Source organism: Protomyctophum bolini (assembly GCF_963924005.1).
Source record: "Protomyctophum bolini genome assembly, chromosome: 20".
Classification (NCBI taxonomy): Eukaryota; Metazoa; Chordata; class Actinopteri; order Myctophiformes; family Myctophidae; genus Protomyctophum; species Protomyctophum bolini.
Window position 1 is genome coordinate 13,297,093 of NC_137881.1, and position 22,091 is coordinate 13,319,183.

At 41.1% G+C, this 22,091-nt stretch overlaps 2 protein-coding genes across 2 annotated transcripts in view; one reads left to right on the top strand and one right to left on the bottom strand.

Moving 5' to 3' along the window:
- The window catches only part of rin1b (Ras and Rab interactor 1b), a gene marked incomplete at both ends in the record, with an annotated part of 48,755 nt that overhangs the window by 18,900 nt on the left and 7,764 nt on the right, over positions 1 to 22,091 (bottom strand). The window lies entirely within an intron of this gene.
- On the top strand, positions 849 to 20,665 carry LOC308335777 (myosin heavy chain, fast skeletal muscle-like). Its single transcript, XM_080792959.1, has 42 exons — positions 849 to 901; positions 1,728 to 1,769; positions 2,300 to 2,518; positions 2,606 to 2,749; positions 3,935 to 4,091; positions 4,196 to 4,223; positions 4,322 to 4,433; positions 4,545 to 4,637; positions 4,734 to 4,797; positions 4,932 to 5,030; positions 5,115 to 5,218; positions 5,656 to 5,794; positions 6,868 to 6,986; positions 7,310 to 7,459; positions 7,557 to 7,727; positions 7,841 to 8,028; positions 8,288 to 8,403; positions 8,980 to 9,044; positions 9,343 to 9,430; positions 10,030 to 10,147; positions 10,233 to 10,356; positions 10,449 to 10,585; positions 11,329 to 11,584; positions 11,956 to 12,198; positions 12,399 to 12,575; positions 12,657 to 12,802; positions 12,887 to 12,977; positions 13,063 to 13,452; positions 13,703 to 13,829; positions 13,983 to 14,101; positions 14,447 to 14,643; positions 15,520 to 15,703; positions 15,843 to 16,008; positions 16,480 to 16,604; positions 16,702 to 17,010; positions 17,485 to 17,688; positions 18,149 to 18,274; positions 18,770 to 18,940; positions 19,461 to 19,565; positions 19,671 to 19,766; positions 20,250 to 20,378; positions 20,494 to 20,665. The coding sequence occupies exons 3-42, from the start codon at positions 2,312 to 2,314 to the stop codon at positions 20,512 to 20,514; spliced, it is 5,805 nt and encodes a 1,934-aa protein (XP_080649085.1). The 5' UTR covers positions 849 to 901; positions 1,728 to 1,769; positions 2,300 to 2,311; the 3' UTR covers positions 20,515 to 20,665.

Below are 22,091 nucleotides of genomic sequence, written 5' to 3' on the forward strand. Positions count from 1 at the left end.
AGAAACTTTTACAAAATATTCTACTTACTTGAGATGGACTTGTAGATTTGGGTTTAGGCTACTTTGCATCTGCCTGAACAAACTTGGACTGTATTCAGCTGTGTCAGAGAAGAGCTGCGTTTGCAATTTAACATGGAAGGTGTCGACGAATGTTAACAAATGTATTTATGGTGAAGTGTATGCTGAAATGTGATGAGCCAAGGAAAAGAAATGGCGTTGAAATTGAAGCAAGTTTTTTATGGACTGGTCAAGGACGTTGTTGAGTGATCAAGGTCCAGTGCTCCTACCTTGAAGCCAGTGCCATTAAAACATCTGATATCTGGACATCTAACCATCTGAACTGTGACCGTGACTAAAAACAATACATAATAATAATATCAAAGATAACTAAAGCTTTAAGTTTCCTCCTGAAGCGAAGTGCAGTGGAAGTGTGAAGCATACACTGCTGTGGTGAAAAGTGGACGATTACATTTACTCAAGTAATGTACAATTTTGGGGTACTTTTAATTAAGTGGAGTATTTCCCATTTTTAACACAAGTGTATTTACACTTTCCTCACTGAATATTAAGATAATGTATCTGACCTGACAAGTACATGCTGTTATGACTATACCAATTACCAAGCCCAGCGCCCCACCACCCTTGCCAATTATATGCTATTTTTATATGACAGCCACTGGCTCGCACAACAACCAAAAGAAATTCCAAGATGCACTATCAAGTATCACAGGAATGGTTCGGCTTTACGGATGCTATTGCAATGTCAACAAGAAGTTGGAACCATTAAAGGCCATTCCTACTTTTACTTTCTGCATAGCATGCAATTAGAAACTCAATATATAAGCCATGCGGAGGTCGACGACACACAGACCCACTGCAGAGCTGATCAGGGTTTCATTCGGTGAGTGAGAACTTCATCTGTCCTTCATTAATGCGCTAGATATCTAGCGCTAGATATCTAAGCTATTTACATTAGTCGTATAAATGTTTTAGAGGTTGTTAGATTATCCTAGTCATATAAACCATAAACATGTTAGCGTTTCATTTTTACCACTCCGTAGATAGTGCCACATAGCTACAAACATCTTCCACATACACACGCATAATTGGACAGCATGGTTGCTGCTAAATTATACAGATTGAAATGATTGACTGTGTAATTTTTAGTTTTTTTTAGGCCACATTGGAATTAGCTTTTGTTCATTCATTTCTATTTAGACATTTCAATTATGTTATGATTAGTTAAATGATCATTTACATTGCATGTACTTTTATCTACTGGAGTTATTATTATTATTTAGCAATATTTTTACTTGAGTACAGTTTGGCTATTCTAACCACCTCTGAATGTAACCTTAATTCATAAAATGGAATAAAGTGTATTAGAAAGGGGAAAAAAATCTAGCATTGCTTCAGTAAAAAAGAAAACATGGCTATAATTGCAAAAAGAAACAACTTGGTGAAATTAGAAAACAGCAAATAACAAACAAATGAATAGAACTGAATGGGCAAGCATCATTTAATGTAATTGCATGTGATAATATTGGTTGGAATGGATCACTCTTTCAGATGTGGAACTAATGACCAATTTAAAAATGTCTCTCTTGAAGTGTGGCAAGAATGAACAATATAGGATTCATATAATGTAATGATTATAAATTGTATTAAATCATTCAACTCCATGTTAATGTCCTCAAAATGATGTCGGGTTGTTTTCCCCCACGCAGGAGTTGCACACAAGGTTTCACTGCTACTGGTAGAGGGGAAAAGTGAGTGTTCATAATTCTTCTACTAAACCTACACTAAGCTATAAGAATAGTCCTACAATGATCTGCTCAGATCAGGCATCAACATTCAACACCATCCTTTTGTCTGTCTACACTCTACACTAGAAACCCTGTAGAAAGGAATACCAGCACTCACTTTTTATCATTCTTTCTTTGTTTAGTATAAAGGTTTACCCCCAGCAGCAGCAACAAACAGACATTTCGGCCCGTAGGCCTTCCTCAGTGTAAAAAAAAAGAAAAAAAGCTGAGGAAGGCCTATGGGCTGAAACGTTGCTGCTGCTGGGGGTAAACCTTTAATAAAGTTAAATAATCCTAATCATTAAGAAAATTATAAATTTCGGCCAAATGCAACGAGACTTAGCGCTGTCTGGTGCCTCGCATAGGTCAGGAGGTAACAGGGGGTACACGGCCAAAAAAGTTTGGGGACCGCTGATATAGACTATTCTCACACTATTCTTAACTGTGAACTACTCAACTGAGTGCTTGCTTCTCCTCTCTTCAAATGTCTACAGAAAACCGCCACCATGAGTACCGACGAAGAGATGAAGCAGTACGGCAAGGCCGCCATTTATCTCCGTAAGCCAGAGAGGGAGAGAATGGAAGCTCAAAGTGCGCCCTTTGATGCCAAAACGGCTGCATATGTGGCTGATAAGGCTGAGCTGTATCTCAAGTGTAAGATCTTAAGCAAGGAAGGTGGCAAAGTCACCGTGGAAACGCTCGACAAGAAGGAGGTAGGGAGAGGTGTATCTAAAAATCAAATGGTTGCACGGTACAACTAGATTCACAGTACATTCTGAAGTTGAGCTTTTTCCTTTTAGACAAGAACTGTCCCTGAGGCGGACGTCACCCCTATGAACCCTCCCAAGTATGACAAGATTGAGGACATGGCCATGATGACCTACCTCAGTGAAGCCTCTGTCCTGTATAACCTCAAAGAGCGTTATGCAGCATGGATGATCTACGTAAGCTTTTCTACATGCTGAGAGCAGTACACTAATTGCACCAGTCCATAGCAAAGAAAGAAATGTTATATCATCAAGTGAAAAAGCATAGAAAATGCAACAAACATGGTTCTGACTAGGGGTGTAAAAAAAATCTATTCGAATTTGAATCGCGATTCCCGTTATGGACGATTCAAAATCTATTCATAATTTTTAGTATTAGTTTAGTATTCACTAAACATGGTGTTTGTGATATGAAATATAAGCTTACCCTAATCACAGTAAACATCATGTCTTCAGTCATTTTCAAGTTACTGTAGTCACTTCAGTTCAGCACAGCTGAGGTGTGTCTGTCATCGAGGAGCCAGCTGACCCTCATTGACAGGCAACAGGCATCAAGGCAACTCGTTAGTGTGAGTGTGTCTCTAGTCTCTGTGCTTAACACAAGTGATTGAGTTCAACGTGTGCAATACATACTTTGCATGTGTGCATTTTACTACTAGCTAGCGTAAGCCTACCAATTTCATTCATTTTACAGCAGTTTTTTTTGTTCTGGTAACTGAGTGAGAAAAAGTATAACTGCGAGTGTCAGACTCAGTCAGAAGTTAAAATGTTGTGTATTCACATCATTCAGTTGATAAAACCTTTACAATAATCTTTTTTAAGAAATTTACTCTGCTTTCATGCCACAAGGCTGGAGTAGATCGTGATGAAATCCTATGTATTGAATTGAGAATCATTTTGAATAGAGAATCGTTTTGAATCTGGAAAAAAAATGCTTTTGAATTTAAAAAAAAATCTAATCGTGACCCCAAGAATCGGAATCAAATTGTGGGACACCCAAAGATTCACAGCCCTAGTTCTGACGTTAACTTGATAATTCGCCACATAATTTGAAGTCATGAGTGTCTGTAATATTACCTGCTCTAGTGATGTGATAGATATGTGGCATGCTCTAACCTCGCCTCACCAGGCTTTCCACCTCGGAGAAAAGCCTGGTCTCTGTTTCAAAAGTCTGTATGATCCGGTGGGGAGCGGATGATATCTTTACGTCATGTTGTAGTATTGTTTTGTAGTCGACAGGCAGGAACAAGAAAACGGAAGGATAAGGATATCATCCGCTCCCGACTGGATCATATACCCGACATGAAATGGTGCCCAGGCTAGGCATGCTCAGTGCTGTGTTCTCCCTCTTCTCCCCTTCAGACCTACTCTGGCTTGTTCTGTGCAACTGTGAACCCCTACAAGTGGCTCCCAGTGTACGACCAGGAGGTTGTAAATGCCTACAGAGGCAAGAAGCGTATTGAGGCTCCACCCCACATCTTCTCCGTCTCTGACAACGCCTTTCAGTTCATGCTGATGGGTACGTAGATTAATTAACTAGTCAGGACAATGTAAACAAATATATAACTATCATGGTTTTGTGCTGTGTTTCCATGACTAAATGTTTTGCTTTATATTTTACAGATAGAGAGAACCAGTCTGTCCTGATCACGTAAGTTTCCAATATCCATAATATACTATATAGGCAAAAAGAACATTGTACAGACATTCACTAAGTGCATTTCTCTGAATGTATGCATTTATAACCAGTGGAGAATCCGGTGCTGGGAAGACTGTGAACACCAAGCGTGTCATCCAGTACTTTGCAACAGCAGCCACTGCCTCTGGAGAGAAATCTGCGGCCGATAGTGGTAAAATCAAGGTCTGTTGTATGTTTTTAACTCTAACAAATACATGTTTTGGAACATAAAGCATTTATATGAAATATAGCAATTACATTTAAAATAATTCTGACCACATTTTTCAATTCTAGGGCTCACTGGAGGATCAGATTATTGCAGCCAACCCCTTGCTGGAGGCCTATGGTAATGCCAAGACTGTGAGGAATGACAACTCCTCTCGCTTTGTAAGTGTAAAATAATAACTTTTTTATGAGAAAACCTGCAATAATTTCACAATGTAGAGGTGATGCAACTAATTGTCCTACCGGTATATCAAACAGGGTAAATTCATCAGGATCCATTTCAACAATGCGGGTAAATTGGCCAGTGCTGATATTGAGACATGTAAGTATGAAGTTCACGGATGATCAATTATATATTTGTTAATTTGAGGATTACATTTTGATTTATGTACAGCCCATATATATATATATTTTTTTTAAATTATTATTATGAGTTATGTTGTACAACCCATATAGATCTGCTGGAGAAGTCTAGAGTGACCTACCAGCTTCCTCTGGAGAGAGGTTACCATATCTTCTTCCAGATGATGACCAACCACAAACCTGATATTATTGGTAAGTGGAATTACTGATGATGCAGTGAGAACATCAAATCAATGAATAGAAACACACATTCACACTTGTATCACCCCTTTTCAGAAAGTTGTCTCATCACCTCCAACCCCTACGACTTCCCACTGATCAGCATGGGTCAGATCACCGTGGCCAGCATTGATGACAAAGTCGAGCTGGACGCTACAGACGTAAATGGACATTATTTAAATGTTCTAATACTCACTGTGCACTGCAGTCAGTTGCTCTGCAAAATATTTTTTTCTATTCAGGCCATGACCTCACAAAAATAAATCCTATTTTAAACTGGGTTGCTAATACAATTGGCAGCGGCTCAGGGGTGACCGGATGGGAACCGCAAGGTTCCCATTTCGAACCTGGGCTCCCCCAGAGTTGGTGTCGAAGTGTCCTTGAGCAAGACTCTGAACCCCTAATTGCTCCCGATGTGCAGGTTGGTGCCTTGCATGGTTTCCAACCGGCATCGGTGTGTGAATGTGTGTGAGAATGGGGTGAATGTAATGCACAATCTATGTAAAGCGCATTGGATAAAGGTGTTATATAAATGCACCATTTGCAATAATGCTTAATCTTAATCTTTTTGAACACATCTCTTGCTTATTGACATCAGGATGCTATTGACATCCTGGGCTTCAGCGGTGAGGATAAACAGGGCATCTACAAGTTCACCGGTGCAGTGATGCATCATGGGGTGTTGAGCTTCAAGCAGAAGCAGCGTGAGGAGCAGGCGGAGCCAGACGGCACCGAGGGTGAGCGGCATCTTTCAACAAAAATGGAGATGATAGTCTTCTATTTACTTATAGTGATTTTCAACTTGAGGGTGTTCCAGGTGGTCCCCATTCAGCTAAATGATGGAGAGTTGGTTTTGACGCTCTAAAGAGTTAAATTATTGTTAAAGGACAACTTTAGTTTTTTTCAACCAAGGTTCATGTTTTAGGTTGTTATTAGAGAAAGTAAAAGATGAGTGTTAATTTCTCTTCATTTGCTGCTTTCTTTCTTTTAGGGATTTTAGCGTTTTTTGACAGGGGGCGGGGGCATTCGAGCATAGGGCTAAATATGTATTTCTTTACAAAATATTATGGCGATTTCTTTTTTTATTATTTACTATAGTCCTAAATATACCCCAGGAAATGACATCTGGCCACGGAAGATCACAGGATCTGCTGAATGTGAAGGTGGCATATTGGGGGGAAGCCACACTGTGTGTTATAGGCTCAATATGTCAGTTTGTCAATATGTCAGTAGATCTCGTGATCTTTTGTGGCCAGATGTATTTTCTTGGGGTTTAGTAGGACTAGAGTAAATAATAAAAATAATAATTGCTATGACATTTTGTAAAAAAAAATACATATTTAGCCCCATGCTCGAATGCCCTCGCTCCCAAAACCGCCAAAATCCCTAAAACGAAAGAAAGCAGCAAATGAAGAAAAATGTACACTCATCTTTTACTTTCTCTAATAACAACCTAAAACATGAACGTTGGTTGAAAAAAACTACCATTTGATTACCAACTCTCCATCATTTAGATGGGGACCACCTGGAACCTCATCAAGGACCACTGGCGGTCTCCGGACCACTGGTTGAAAACCACTGTTCTAAATAAGCTAAATATGTGTTCAATATATTTTCATTATTTATTCATATTATACTCTTTATAATGAAGGTTATTTGGTTTTATGGTCCTAGATTACTAGCTGTATGCATTTGACGCATTACCTTGTGTTTACCTTGCTTAAGTCACTCTCTGGATTAAGCGTCTGCTAAATCCCTAAATTGTAAATTGCTAATTAATTTAATTGTAAATTCATTGCAATCATTTCAGTGGCTGACAAGATCTGCTACCTGTTGGGTCTGAACTCAGCGGATATGCTTAAGGCATTCTGCTACCCCAGAGTTAAAGTGGGAAACGAATATGTCACTAAAGGACAAACTGTGCCACAGGTGAGTAAAGTTACATTATTTCCATGTTCTGATTTCATACACACTTTCTCAACACAGCATACCATAAGAACTATTGATATCTTTTTTTCATAATCTTAAATCATATTTTCAGTGATCCTTGTCTCAGCCAGGCTGAAGGCAAGGCAAAGACTATATATGTTTTGCACCATGTCCGTCGGTCTGTGTGCTTGTTTGTGTGTGTGTCTATGAGCAGCTAATCTCAGGCTAAAATGTAATTAAGAGCGTCTGCTAAATGCTTAAATTGTAACTTGTAAATTGTGTAATTCTCACCTAGTCCCTTAATAATGTTCCTATTTCCTTAGGTAATGAACTCAGTCGGTGCCTTGGCCAAGTCCATCTATGAGAAGCTGTTCTTGTGGATGGTCATTAGGATCAACGAGATGCTGGACACCAAGCAGCCGAGAAACTTCTACATTGGTGTGCTGGACATCGCTGGTTTTGAAATCTTTGATGTAAGCATGGACTTGTTTTAAGTGGGACACTAATCATTTTTTGTCACAGTTGTTACACAATTACAAGAGATTGGGCTAATGATAATTCCTCTCACAGTTCAACACCCTGGAGCAGCTGTGCATCAACTTCACCAATGAGAAACTGCAACAGTTTTTCAACCACACCATGTTTGTTCTGGAACAAGAAGAGTACATGAAAGAGGGAATTCCCTGGGATCTCGTTGACTTCGGCATGGACTTGGCTATCTGCATCGAGCTCATTGAGAAGGTAGGTACATGGGCTTGGCTGTCTGCATTGAGCTGACTGAGATGGTAATATAATTTATTTTGTCATTGGCACTACGTTTTTGTTGATTTGTGTCTTTTGTCTCCTTTCCAAAGCCCCTGGGCATCTTCTCCATCCTTGAAGAGCAGTGCATGTTCCCAAAGGCTACAGACAAGTCTTTCTCAGAGAAGTTGATTGACCAGCATCTGGGGAAGAACAAGGCCTTTGAGAAACCCAAGCCTGGTAAAGGCAAGGGCGAGGCTCACTTCTCCCTGGTCCACTACGCTGGAACTGTGGACTACAGGTGAACACAACCCTACATCTGTCCATCTATCCATCCATCCATCCATCCATCCATCCATCCATCCCTACCTGCCTATACCTGATATATTATATATAATATAATAACCGGAACTGTGGACTATAGTTTCGATTAATTGAGTATGGAAACAAGCCATAGGCCTTCTTGGGTCTAAATCCTCTTAGCAGATCTTGTATTGAACTGTACATTCCTGTGTTTTTCTGCAAACTGTTAATAAAGTATTCAATCAATCAATCAACAGCATCACAGGCTGGCTAGAGAAGAACAAGGATCCTCTCAACGACTCTGTGGTCCAGTTGTACCAGAAGTCTTCAGTGAAGCTGCTCTGTACCTTATATCCCCCACCTGAGCCTGAAGGTACGTTTATTACAATTGTTTGGGATAGAGAGGGCATATTATGGCAGTTTTCATGTCAAGGACCCCCAAATTGACACCAATTAGCCCACGGGCCACATTTGAAAAATATATGCCAAGGACCCCCATATGAGAAGCTTTTTTACGGCTCTAGCAATGATTCTCAAGCATTTCTATTTAAAGGGCCCCCGGTTTGACCTGAATTAGGCTACGGTCCCCTATTTAATGGCATTTCTATCTCTGGGACCCCAATGTATATTGTAATGGACCCAAACGGGTCCATTTGGTTCCATTTGTACACTGTGAGTTACAGACCCATAAGGGTCAGTTGGTTCCTAACTATCATTTAGCTGGGGACCCGCTGGAAATCCATCAAGGACCCCTAGGGGTCCCCGGACCCCACTTTGGGAACCACTGTATTATGGTGATTAATCACGATTAATACATTTTTAAGCTGTGATTAATCTGATTACATTTTTAATCGATTGACAGCCCTAATCAATACTATAAACACACAAGAGGGGAGGCATTTTCATTCTGTATAACTAATGATAACTCATGATTATAACAAATATACAGATAACACAAAGAAGGGAGGCAAGAAGAAGGGTGGTTCCATGCAGACTGTGTCTAGTGCTTTCAGGGTAAGAATATCTATTCATTATCAAGAATGAAGCATTATTATTATCAACCTTATATCATGTAAGTAAGAAATAGTCTTTTTAAACTATTTCTGGTGTCACAGAAAGCCTGTAGATCTGATATCTTTGAATGGCTAAAGTTTAAAATAGCGTTTAAGTGGTTAAAGTATGTTTTAGAAGCAATCTAAATCTGCAAAGTAAGTAGTATCTAAAGAGTTAAAATAATTATAGTGGAAGAAAAGGTACAACATTCTATCACTTTTTAATAATCAGCCTAATTGGCTCTTTTATGTCTCAATAGGCAAACTTGGGGGTGCTGATGACCAACTTGAGGAGCACTCATCCTCACTTTGTGCGTTGCCTGATTCCCAACGAGTCCAAGTGTCCAGGTAAAGAGAAAATATCCTTGCCCAAACAATTATAGCAAACGCTGACATATGTGACCAAATTTGCCTGGGAGACTGCCATTGGATTTTTTTGAATTTTTGTTTTTTCATTTCGTATCAAAGCAGGGAATCATAGCTTCAAATTGACATATTGTTTTGGAGATATGGCTTATAGAGTGATGTCTTGCAGAAAACAGCAAGTTGAGAAAACAGGCTTGAAAGGTTCACTTCTGTTACAATAGCTACATGTTTAAGCATTCTTTTCATATTTACAATTTCAGCTTTGACACTTATTTCAGACATGCTCTAGTATGTGAAGAGTCTGCCTTTGCTATTAACTCATTTTGAAAAAAATAAAAAAGGTTTTCTCCTCTGGTGAAAAGCTGGAATGTGCGCAATGGCAGTCTCTCAGTCAAATCTGGTCACATAATGTACAACACAGAATACACTAACATCTCCATAAGATGCAGATCACATTATTCTGTATGTAACCAGACCCACAATCACATGGATTTTGGTTTACTCGTTTTGACTCATTAAATGCCATTTTGGCCAGTGTGTAACTCTTTTGCTGTAATAATAACGAAGCAACATATTTACAGGACTGATGGAGAACTTCCTGGTCATCCACCAGCTGAGGTGTAACGGTGTGCTGGAGGGCATCAGGATCTGTAGAAAGGGCTTCCCAAGCAGAATCCCCTATGCTGACTTCAAGCAGAGGTATCAATTCATTTTCCCAGAAGCTTTTAGTTCAAAACCTATTAACGGGAGGCATGCAAAATGACCATGAACTTCTGCAAAACAGATACAAAGTACTGAACGCCAGCGCATGTCCTGAAGGCGCATTCATGGACAACAAGAAAGCTTCAGAGAAGCTGCTTGGGTCCATTGACGTTCCCGTTGATGAGTACAAGTTTGGACACACGAAGGTAAACACACTCCCTGGTTTAACAATATGGACAGAGGACTAAAACTAGATGTTATGGTTGTTTAGTTACAGTGTTTGTAACATTGTATTCAGGTGTTCTTCAAAGCTGGTCTGCTGGGTGTCCTTGAGGAGTTGCGAGATGAGAAGCTGGCTACTCTGGTCACCATGACTCAGGCACTCGCACGAGCTTACATCATGAGGAAGGAGTTTGTCAAGATGATGGCAAGGAGGTACTTTGAAAACATCTAATAACATTTGTTATTTAGTGTAATTTGTATTTATTATTATTACAAATTGCACTAAATATCAAACCACACTAATATTATTATGCAACCAGACTAGTTATTGTCACACTTTTTTATTCTTCTTCTTCCGGAGTAACCTACCTAACTTCTGCTGTGATTGGCTGAGCTTTGCATAACGTTTGTAGTAGCTGTAAAAAAGTAAAATAAAATCTATGTTTTACAATAGTTTATAAAGACATAAATTCCCTTGCAGAAGACCAAACTATTCAAGTGTTATATACATCAAATTAGGGAGGGGCCTATGTAAGAGACTGCGGCAACCACACATTGCGACTTTTTTAATTATTAGACAGTATTAGAATGTTGATATTCATTTTGTATTTATCCTTAGGGCCCCAAATCACACCTTAGAAAGCATGAGTGTATTTCAAACACAAAGTGTTTTTATATTTTGACAGCAGAAACTGCCTGTCATAATCACCCCCCCTATCTAATTCAGCAAAAGCTGGACATAGGAGGGGCTGTCGCCCCTCAAAAATAGCAAACATTGCAGAGCAAGCTTTTGATGACGGTGCAAAGGAAAATATTAAAATAATAATACCAACAGCAATAATAACGACAACGATAGTAACAACTATTATTAAATGACACAATTATATAATATAAGTATTACATGGAAACCCTCCATCTGCATTTCAAACATGATCAACTGGCACTGTTGTCCACAGAGACGCCATCTACACCATCCAGTTCAACCTCCGCTCATTCGTCAATGTGAAACACTGGCCATGGATGAAGGTCTACTACAAGATCAAGCCTCTCCTGCAGAGCGCTGAGACTGAGAAGGAGCTGCAGAACATGAAGGAGAACTATGAAAAGATGAAGACTGACCTGGCCTCTGCCCAGGCCTTGAAGAAGACACTGGAAGAGAAATTGGTGGCTCTGGTGCAGGAGAAGAATAACCTTGCACAGTCAGCGGCATCAGTAAGTAACGTTTACGGGAAATGTTGCTAATATTTCATATGGTTTATCTTGGATATGCAACTGCTACTCACCTACTGTATGCGCTACTATTCCTTTTGGAGGAGATTGATACACTACTATATTATATCCTTTTCGAAGAGGTTGATAGGCCTATAGTATATCCTGTTGGAGACGATCGATAGCCTCCAGCTTCTTCTTTGTCCTCACCTCCGCCGTCCAGGCTCTTGTCAATGATAGAGCCTGCCTTTTTTACCAGCTTGTTCAGTCTGTTAATGTCCCTTGTGTCCCCAGGAAGCGATTGCAATACCAATCTCATATATCTCACCCAGAACAAAATGCTGACTTATTCCCTCACGTATGCCTTTGACCAGGGAGACGAGGCTCTGAACGACGCGGAGGAGAGGTGTGAAGGTCTTATTAAAAGTAAGATCCAGTTGGAGGCAAAGCTCAAAGAGACGACCGAGAGACTGGAGGACGAGGAGGAGATCAACGCTGAAATGACCGCCAAGAAGAGGAAGCTGGAGGATGAATGCTCTGAGCTCAAGAAGGACATTGATGACCTGGAGCTCACCTTGGCCAAAGTGGAGAAGGAAAAACACGCCACTGAAAACAAGGTATAGATTATACACTCTAGATTCAAGATCATACGCTCTAGTTACAGACTTGTAAGTGTCAATCTATACTGTGAGAGTTACGGATCTTGTAAGGGTAAATTCAGACCCCCTCCCCCAAAGGAACCCTGAGAGTCCCTGGAATCCACTTTGAGAAGCACCAATCCATTCCATGACAACACATTATGTTCTGCTTCTATCAGGTGAAGAACCTGACTGAGGAGATGGCCTCTCAGGATGAATGCGTCGCTAAGCTGACGAAAGAGAAAAAAGCACTCCAAGAGGCCCATCAGCAGACCCTGGATGACCTGCAGGCAGAGGAGGACAAAGTCAACACTCTGACCAAGGCCAAGACCAAGCTGGAACAGCAAGTTGACGACGTGAGTTCATCAAGTCTAACAGATGTTTTGATATTCTTATTGTTGCACTGACTGATACGAAAAAAAAATATATTTGTGCAGTTGGAGGGTTCTCTGGAGCAAGAGAAGAAGCTCCGCATGGACCTCGAGAGAGGCAAGAGAAAGCTTGAGGGTGATCTGAAACTGTCCCAGGAATCCATCATGGACCTGGAAAATGACAAGCAGCAATCTGACGAGAAGATAAAGAAGTAATGTGAACCAACAATATGAAATGTCATGGAGAGAAACCACCTGCAGAATGACACTAAAATATGATGTACTGTATTCAACAGGAAGGACTTTGAAGTAAGCCAGCTTCTGAGTAAGATTGAGGATGAACAATCTTTGGGGGCCCAGCTGCAGAAGAAGATCAAAGAACTCCAGGTATTCTTATTTTCTGTAAAATAAATGAGTAAGAGTGAATGGTTATTTTATTTGAAATGTTAATCTAACATCATTCATTTGAAAGGCTCGTATTGAAGAGCTGGAGGAGGAGATCGAGGCGGAGCGCGCCGCTCGTGCCAAAGTGGAGAAGCAGAGAGCCGATCTCTCCAGGGAACTTGAAGAGATCAGTGAGAGGCTGGAGGAGGCCGGAGGAGCCACCGCCGCTCAGATCGAGATGAACAAGAAGCGCGAGGCCGAGTTCCAGAAGCTGCGCCGTGACCTCGAAGAGTCCACCCTGCAGCACGAGGCCACCGCTTCCGCTCTCCGTAAGAAACAGGCCGACAGCGTGGCTGAACTGGGCGAGCAGATCGACAACCTCCAGAGAGTCAAGCAGAAACTGGAGAAGGAGAAGAGTGAATACAAGATGGAGATCGATGACCTGTCCAGCAACATGGAGTCTGTTTCTAAGGCAAAGGTGTGATGGAATGCCTGTGTATAATATCAAAGTGACGTGATCAAAAGTGAAGTGATTGAAGTGAAATGAAATTTTCCAAATCCAATTTTATGTGTGGGGCATTGAAAGGCAGTCTTTATACCCAGGTCAGATTTAACAGTGGGAATGTAGTAATCTTGTGAACGAGGCTGAATTATAGACTTTAAATCAAAGCAATTAACCTATCTGGAAGAAAAAAAACGATGATTGAATGTCCAATGTTCGTTTCCAGGGAAATCTTGAAAAGATGTGTCGCACCCTTGAGGACCAACTTAGTGAAATCAAGGCAAAGAGTGACGAGAACGTTCGCCAGATCAATGACGTTGGAGCTCAGAGAGCGAGACTGTTGACAGAGAACGGTACATGTTCATTTCATCATAAATCATTTGTCCTTCTTTTTAGAGAGAATTATAATTGGAGATAGAGATAATGCTTTTTGATCAACAGTTATCCCGGGACTGATGATGATTTGTTTGAAATGTTTAAAACGAATATTCAAATGTCTAATTTAGGAGAGTTTGGTCGTCAACTGGAGGAGAAGGAATCTCTGGTCTCTCAGCTCACCAGAGGCAAGCAGGCCTTCACCCAACAGATTGAGGAGTTGAAGAGACACGTTGAAGAGGAGGTTAAGGTGAGGAACAGATTATTTTCCCTTTTTAGTTTTACATTTTTGAGGGGCTCTAGCCCTGCCTGACACTGAGGGTTTGTGTAAACACAAACATATTATCCTAACACAATCGTTGAATGCCATTGACAATGAATGGCCAGTTTTGAGTGTTTGTGCAAACGCGAACATTGAATGCCATTGGCAATGAATGGCCAGTTTTGAGTGTTTGTGTAAACACAAACATTGAAGGTGAGGACGCAAATTGTGATTGGCCGGAATGAGATGATGATGATCTATGTATGATAAGAGCGACCCTCACTTCACACGGGAGTGATTATTTTGTCATTTCATTCATTAATTTTCTGACAGGCAAAGAACGCCCTGGCTCACGCCGTGCAGTCTGCTCGCCACGACTGTGACCTCCTGAGGGAGCAGTTTGAGGAGGAGCAGGAGGCCAAGGCGGAGCTGCAGCGTGGAATGTCCAAGGCCAACGCTGAGGTGTGTCAGTGGAGGAGCAAGTATGAGACTGATGCCGTCCAACGCACCGAGGAGCTGGAGGAGGCCAAGTAAGTCAGCAGTGTTTTTACCATAGAGTATATACAGCTCCATCTACAAAAATTAGAATATTCAGTATATACACACTATTGACCATTTGCAGACTGCGGCCATCTTGCCATCAGAGTTTGGAAGCACTCGTTTTCAGTAAAGCAATGTCGTGCTGCCTCTTGCATTTCATATGCAAATTCAAAACGGGTGGTTACGCATGGGCAGTTTAGTGATCTCTAATGAGCACTTCCAAACGGCAAAACTTAGAAAAAGAAAGACAGAAAGTAACTCATAACATGTCTACGGTGGATTTTTATGAAACAAACACTTTGAGGATAAAAAGAGAATAATTCAAGCTTTTTATACAGCTGCAATGTTGGTGAGTTTGACGTTGTGTAATACAATTACATAGCACCTTGCCATTAACTTACAGTATGTTAATGGTCTGCATAATGGTCCATAGAGCGCCGAGTCCTGACGTCATGCGAAAAGGCTAACTCGTAAACGAGTGCCCTGTGTTAAACCCCAGCTGCTGCATGCTCTTTTGCTCGTGCTACACACATGAGCAAAACCGCCTGCCTGCAGTTCCAGCTTTGGCCAGAAGGGTTGGGGTGACTTCAACGTTTCCCAGATGCTCTGGGGGCTTGGTTTTTACACTGTCAGGTGCCACTGGGCCTGTCCAATCGCCCAATCGCAATTATTTAAGATAATCGCTTGAGATAAAAAAATAAAAATAAAATTGTCATAATCGTGATAATCATTTCAATGTTGAAAAACGTCCATATGTTTTCAAACGTACGAAAGAGTGGAAATAGCTCAATACCCCTAGGCACCACTCACTATAATACAAAATATTGCCCACAAATAATCTGATTCCGTTGAAAACTGATCAACAGGAAGAAGCTCGTCACGCGTCTTCAGGAGGCCGAGGAGCAAATCGAGGCTGTGAATTCCAAGTGTGCCTCTCTGGAGAAGACCAAGCAGAGACTCCAGGGTGAAGTGGAAGACCTCATGGTCGATGTGGAGAGGGCCAACGGTTTGGCCGCCAACCTCGACAAGAAACAGAGGAACTTCGATAAGGTGTTTTGACATACAGTATTACAAAAATAATCATTGTGTCCTTAAAGTGGGGGTAAATGACACATTTCATTACAAACGGTGTGCCAGGCCCTTAACGTGGAGGTAAATTACACATTTTCATTACAAATTGTATGTGCAGGTCCTGGCAGAATGGAAGCAGAAACATGAAGAGGGCCAGGCGGAGCTGGAGGGAGCTCTGAAAGAGGCTCGTTCTCTCAGCACTGAGTTGTTTAAGATGAAGAACTCCTATGAGGAGTCTCTGGACCAGCTGGAGACCATGAAGAGAGAGAACAAGAACCTGCAACGTACGTTTTACTATCATTCCTTTAACACATTCTGGGCGAGAACACCTGTTGGTGTTTTAAAGCATTATGTTATACTTTAGCTATTGAAAAATAGCAGATATACAAGCTCATAGCGTGGCACCGAGTGCCGCGCTATGAGCTTGTAGATCTGCTATTTTTGAAAAATCTTTGAATATATATATTCTTTCAGAGCGAACGTTTTTAACTCAAATATTTGCTTCTGATGGGTCCCTAGAACATCATATTATCAGATGGGGGTCGGCGGCCAAATACATATAAATCTGGGGGTCCTTGACATAAAGTAGTTTGAGAACCACTGAAACTTAAATATGTTAAGAAAACTGTCATGATTTAGAAGACATTATTTTTTAGAATCTGGTCTCAGGTCTAAATGGGTTAAGAGCAACAGGGGAAAAAAACAACTTCACTCATATATTTGCTGACTGATTCATTACTTTGGATCCACTGCAGAGGAGATCTCAGACCTGACTGAACAGATCGGTGAGACTGGAAAGAGCATCCACGAGCTGGAGAAGTCCAAGAAGCAGACAGAGACGGAGAAGTCAGAGATCCAGACAGCCCTGGAGGAAGCCGAGGTATTGAACCTTTAGGTTATAGACGTCTGTATTTTCTTTCAATATGTTTTACATATTTATATTAAAAACCTTTTGATCCCTTTGTTTTGCATTTCAGGGTACTTTGGAGCATGAGGAGTCCAAGATTCTCCGTGTGCAGCTGGAGCTCAACCAGATCAAGGGCGAGGTGGACAGGAAGCTGGCAGAGAAGGACGAAGAGATGGAGCAGATCAAGAGGAACAGCCAGAGGGTGATCGAGTCCATGCAGAGCACTCTGGACTCTGAGATCAGGAGCAGGAACGACGCCCTGAGAATCAAGAAGAAGATGGAGGGAGACCTGAACGAGATGGAGGTTCAGCTGAGCCACGCCAACCGCCAGGCCGCCGAGGCCCAGAAGCAACTGAGGAACGTCCAGGGACAGCTTAAGGTGCAAAGGATATTTTGACACACTGCTCTGAACAAATCACATTCTGATGTTTCTCTTAACGTGACCACATCAAATCAGTGTTGATTTCGTCGACTACCTTTCTTCAATGACTAAAACTAAATGGAAACTAAATTAAAACTAAGCTATGGTGACTAAAACTAAGACTAAGTATATTGACAATTTCGTCAACAACTAAATGTTAGGAAGGGACTAGTGGACAAGAGATAAGTAAAAGACACAAGTCATTTTGTGAGCTTGTAGATAGGCTATTTTCAGCAAGTGTAAAATCGCCCATTACGACGGCATCAAGGCCCACCAAAATATACGTTTAAAAAAAAAACACCACAAAAACATTCCAGGTGACTAAAATGTGACAAACTAAATGAAATGTATTCAAGACTATGACTAAAACTAAAAAATAATCTAAATGTGCCGTCAAAATCAACACTGCATCAAATGTGTGATTTATTGTAGGATGCCCAACTGCACCTCGACGACGCCGTCAGAGGCGGAGAAGACATGAAGGAGCAGGCGGCCATGGTGGAGCGCAGGAACGGCCTCATGGTGGCAGAGATCGACGAGCTGAGAGTGGCTCTGGAACAGACGGAGAGAGGCCGCAAAGTGGCCGAGCAGGAGCTGGTGGACGCCAGTGAGCGCGCTGGACTGTTGCACTCTCAGGTAAAGATTCTACAAATGTACTTCTAAATCCTGACAGTTTTCTGAAATACCTATATGTTTCTGCATCAGTGGTGCTCAATATTTCATGTCAACGACCCCAAAGAATTATATGTAATTGGCCCTTGACCCCCATCTGAAAATATGTTGTTCCAGGGACCCCCCCAGAAGCAAAGATTTGAGTTAAAAACATTCGCTCTGAAAGAATATAATAGTCAAAGATTTTCGCCACAACTTTTCAAAAATAGCAGATCTACAACCTCATAGCGCTGCACTTATTTTCCAATAGTTAAAAGTATAACATAATGCTTAAAACACCAAAAGGGGTTCCCCCGTCCTAAATGGGTTTAAAGTCAATGGAAAAACTCTCAGCACATTTAACATACAGCCTCGATCTCCATGAGCCTTTAGACAAGTCATGCATACTTCTTGCATTGCTAAACTGAATTTTAATTTTTTTTAGAATACAAGCCTTTTGAACACCAAGAAGAAACTTGAAGTTGACCTGCTCCAGGTCCAAGGTGAAGTGGACGACAGTGTTCAAGAAGCAAGGAATGCTGAGGACAAGGCCAAGAAAGCCATCACTGATGTAAGTTATAGGAGCTCTGCTGCCCCTTATCAAAACTACCAGGACGTCACAATTACACATCCTTATGGCATGCTTAATATCTATGATTACAATTGAGAGAATTCCACGACCACATTTTGAGTCTTTATAATCGGAAATATGTGTACATCCTGAACCCAGCATTCTGGGGTGCTTCAGGTGGATGGTTCAGAATGCTACAGTACTGTACTGTAATTCTGCAAACTGTCAATAAATACTGCAATCAATCAATCAAAACAGTGCAGAGTGAACTAGAAAAATAATCTATTCATTCCATCCTGGTTTGTTCATTTCTCTCTGGTCACAGAGACATTAGTATCTGTTTGTTACCTTATTATTTTGTTATCGTAATCATTTTAACGAGATATTTTCTCACAGTCAACATTTCTATGTATTATGTTTGTTGCCAAGTGTGATAATGCAGAGTCAATTATTTCCTTGCGGGACAATGCAGTACCTTTTTTATCTTCTTTCCAGGCTGCTATGATGGCTGAGGAGCTGAAGAAGGAGCAGGACACCAGCTCTCACCTGGAGAGGATGAAGAAGAACCTGGAGGTCACTGTGAAGGACCTGCAGCACCGCCTCGACGAGGCTGAGAACCTGGCCATGAAGGGAGGCAAGAAGCAGCTCCAGAAACTGGAGGGCAGGGTAAGATAAGCGGCTTATAGTCAACGAACTAAGAATAAATCATATCATAATGTATAATTCCACTCCACACGTCCCAAACTCTTCTCCCTTCTGGCTCCAAAACTATGGAATGCACTTCCCATTGCAATCAGAACTACAGATTCACTCCCAGTCTTCCGCCGCAGTCTGAAAACACACCTCTTCAGACTCCATCTTAGCCCGTAGCCCTTGCCGTAGTACTTTCCCTAGCCTCGACCTCCTACAGGCGTATGCAAAGGCTCAACTTATGTAACGTGGACAGCATTTTATGTAGACTTAGATAGCAGTTTATGTAGACTTATAGCTTTTTATGTAAACATAACACTATAGAGTATAATGCATAGTTTCATTTTATATATATTGTACTGTTGCGTTCTTAGCCTACGTATGATTCATGATAACTACTTTGATGTATTGCTATGCTTTTTTGTTCTTGCTTAATGTAAATCGCTCTGGATTAAGAGCGTCTGCTAAATGCCTAAATTGTAATTCAACTGTGAAGGTGCGTGAGCTGGAGGCAGAGGTTGAATCTGCACAGAGAGGCGGAGCAGACGCTATTAAAGGTGTCCGCAAGTCCGAGAGGAGATTGAAGGAGCTGACGTACCAGGTGCTGTATATGCCATGTTCACTTAAATAGCCATCATGCCACTAACTCAATGAATAGATTGCATGAACACATACAACTAATGTTATAAATTATCTCTCACTTTAGACTGAAGAGGACAAGAAGAATGTTGCCAGGCTTCAGGATCTGGTGGACAAGCTGCAGATGAAGGTGAAGGGCTACAAGAGGCAGGCCGAGGAAGCGGTAAGAGAAACATATACATCTTTAGCAGTGTTGTTTTCGTCGACTAAAACCAAGACGAAAAATGTTCGTCGACTACCTTTTTCCACTGACTGGAAACTAAATTAAATCTAAGCTACGATGACTAACAGTTTGTTCCTGAAATTGTCTTTGCTTGGTCTATAATTGTAAGGTGCTCTGATATTATATTAAGGCTTTGAACCATAGACATACGTATAGGTAGACGCCCCTTTCTCCTCTGGAGCAAGAAAATCCCGATATTCCTTGCGAAGCCCCGTCACAGAGCGCATGTTCGGGTCTGATAAGTCCCGGAAAAGATGCGCTTGTGTGATTGGCCAGTAGTCACTTGAGTGGCAGCGTGACGTAGCGTGCCTTAAATTCTTCTGCCCTCCCGTCGACACACATGGCTCCAACGAACTGCAGTGGCCAATGAGGCATCTCTTTTTTTTAATGTCTATGCTTTGAACCATCTCTATCACATTGTAGGAGGAAGCAGCCAACACTCACCTGTCCAAGTGCAGGAAGGTTCAGAATGAGCTAGAGGAGGCTGAGGAGCGTGCGGACATCGCTGAGTCCCAGGTCAACAAGCTGAGAGCTAAAAGTCGTGACTCCAAGGTAAATACATGTGCAATATGATATGAAGGTGTATTATGTTGGCTGTCTTTAACTAAGATTTAACAAAACAAAAAGAAATATGTTGAATATCTAATGGCATATTCCTATTTTACAGGGCAAGGAGGCTGCTGAATAAGTTCTGCAATACAACTCACCATAAAAAGTCATCAAATATATCCCATTGTATTCAGAAAGTCATAGAATATATCCCATTGTACTCAGAAAGTCATAAAATATAGCCCATTGTATTCAGAAAGTCATAAAATATGACTCATTGTATTCAATAAAGGTGGCAACAAAAGCATTGTGTTGTTTCTTGTAGTCATTACTTTTTCAATCTCTTTGTATTGTCAGGTTTGTCAGAGTATCCTGGTTCCAACTCACACGTCCACTATATACTAATTTGTAAAACCATTGCAAAGATGTTATTGTATCTATAGGACTACATCTCAGAGGCAAATGCAGTACTTTTACTCAACTACAATTATTTGAAAACCTTTGTCACTATAGTTACTTTGTAGATTGTGATCATTATTATTACATAATTTTACATTTCAGCCATTTGAAAATAGAGCCATTTGAGCCTCCTTACTGTCTCAATGATGTCACTGCAGGGCTTGTCAATCAAGTTAGGTTGCCGTGGTTACAGGGCGGGTCTTTAATCCTGACCCTAATCAGGTGCAGGTGTTGCTGACTGAGGCAAACACAAACAGTTTCTAGACTGTGGTTCAAGGCTGCATGACGCATTCTGCACAGTATGTCAGATACACTAGTTTGCTTATGTAAAAGTATAGGACTTTGGCAGCTAATAAATATAATTTTGGACATCAGTTTCTGGAGCACACGTCGTAACATCAAGCTGGCCAGTCGGTAACCATGTAGCACCTAGTAAGTTAAAGGGACTTGGGCGCGCTGCAGCCGATCTACAAGCTCACAATGCGTTGTAGATTTCAAAAGATTATTATACATTTGAAGACTTTAAATGAGACATTCTGCACGACATTGTTTCTTTCTGGAGTGAGTGTGGAAATATAGTAACGGTACAGTGCTACGAACTTTGGTGTGATTATTTATAGCAGCCTAAAATGTAATTGGCAAGGTCAACAAAGGTTATTCTGGCGCCTCGGACCCTCGGTATGCGTTGGCTACAACCGCTTCTGACGCATATGCGTGCCTCTTCTGTCCGTCCCCTTATAGCAGCAGTGCCCAAAAGGTAGATAGTGATCTACCAGTAGATCACAAAGGCTGTGCAGGTAGACCACATGAAGGTTTGCATGACCCCCTTAAAGAATTTAATTTAAATATTTAAAAATATATAAATATTCTTGGCATCTTGCCACTTGAATTGAGGTAACTTGATTGATTGACATCAAAAGGGGCTTGTCGAGTGTTTTAAGCATTACTTTAGCTATTGAAAAATAGATCTACAAGCTCATAGCGCGGCACCGAGTGCAGCACTATGAGCTTGTAGGTCTGCTATTTTTGATGTAGTGCAAATCTTTGAATATATATTCTTTCAGAACCAACGTTTTTAACTCTCATCTTTGCTTCTGTGGGGTCCCTGGAACAACCTATTTTCAGATGGGGGTCGGCAGCCAATGACATATAATCTTAGGGGTCCTTGACATGAAAATGTTTGAGAACGACTGACATAGAAACATGGGCTTTTCAGATGTCAGATGTTTCAACTGTCAGGATTTAGAAGGCAGTTGT

What these genes read in the sequence shown, in the direction of transcription:
- LOC308335777 (XM_080792959.1), top strand. Translation starts at nt 2,312, where the DNA reads ATGAGTACCGACGAAGAGATGAAGCAGTACGGCAAGGCCGCCATTTAT. An exon ending in CCACAAACCTGATATTATTG is followed by an intron (nt 5,031 to 5,114) that starts GTAAGTGGAATT and finishes ACCCCTTTTCAG; the next exon opens with AAAGTTGTCTCATCACCTCC. An exon ending in AGAAGATCAAAGAACTCCAG is followed by an intron (nt 12,978 to 13,062) that starts GTATTCTTATTT and finishes TTCATTTGAAAG; the next exon opens with GCTCGTATTGAAGAGCTGGA.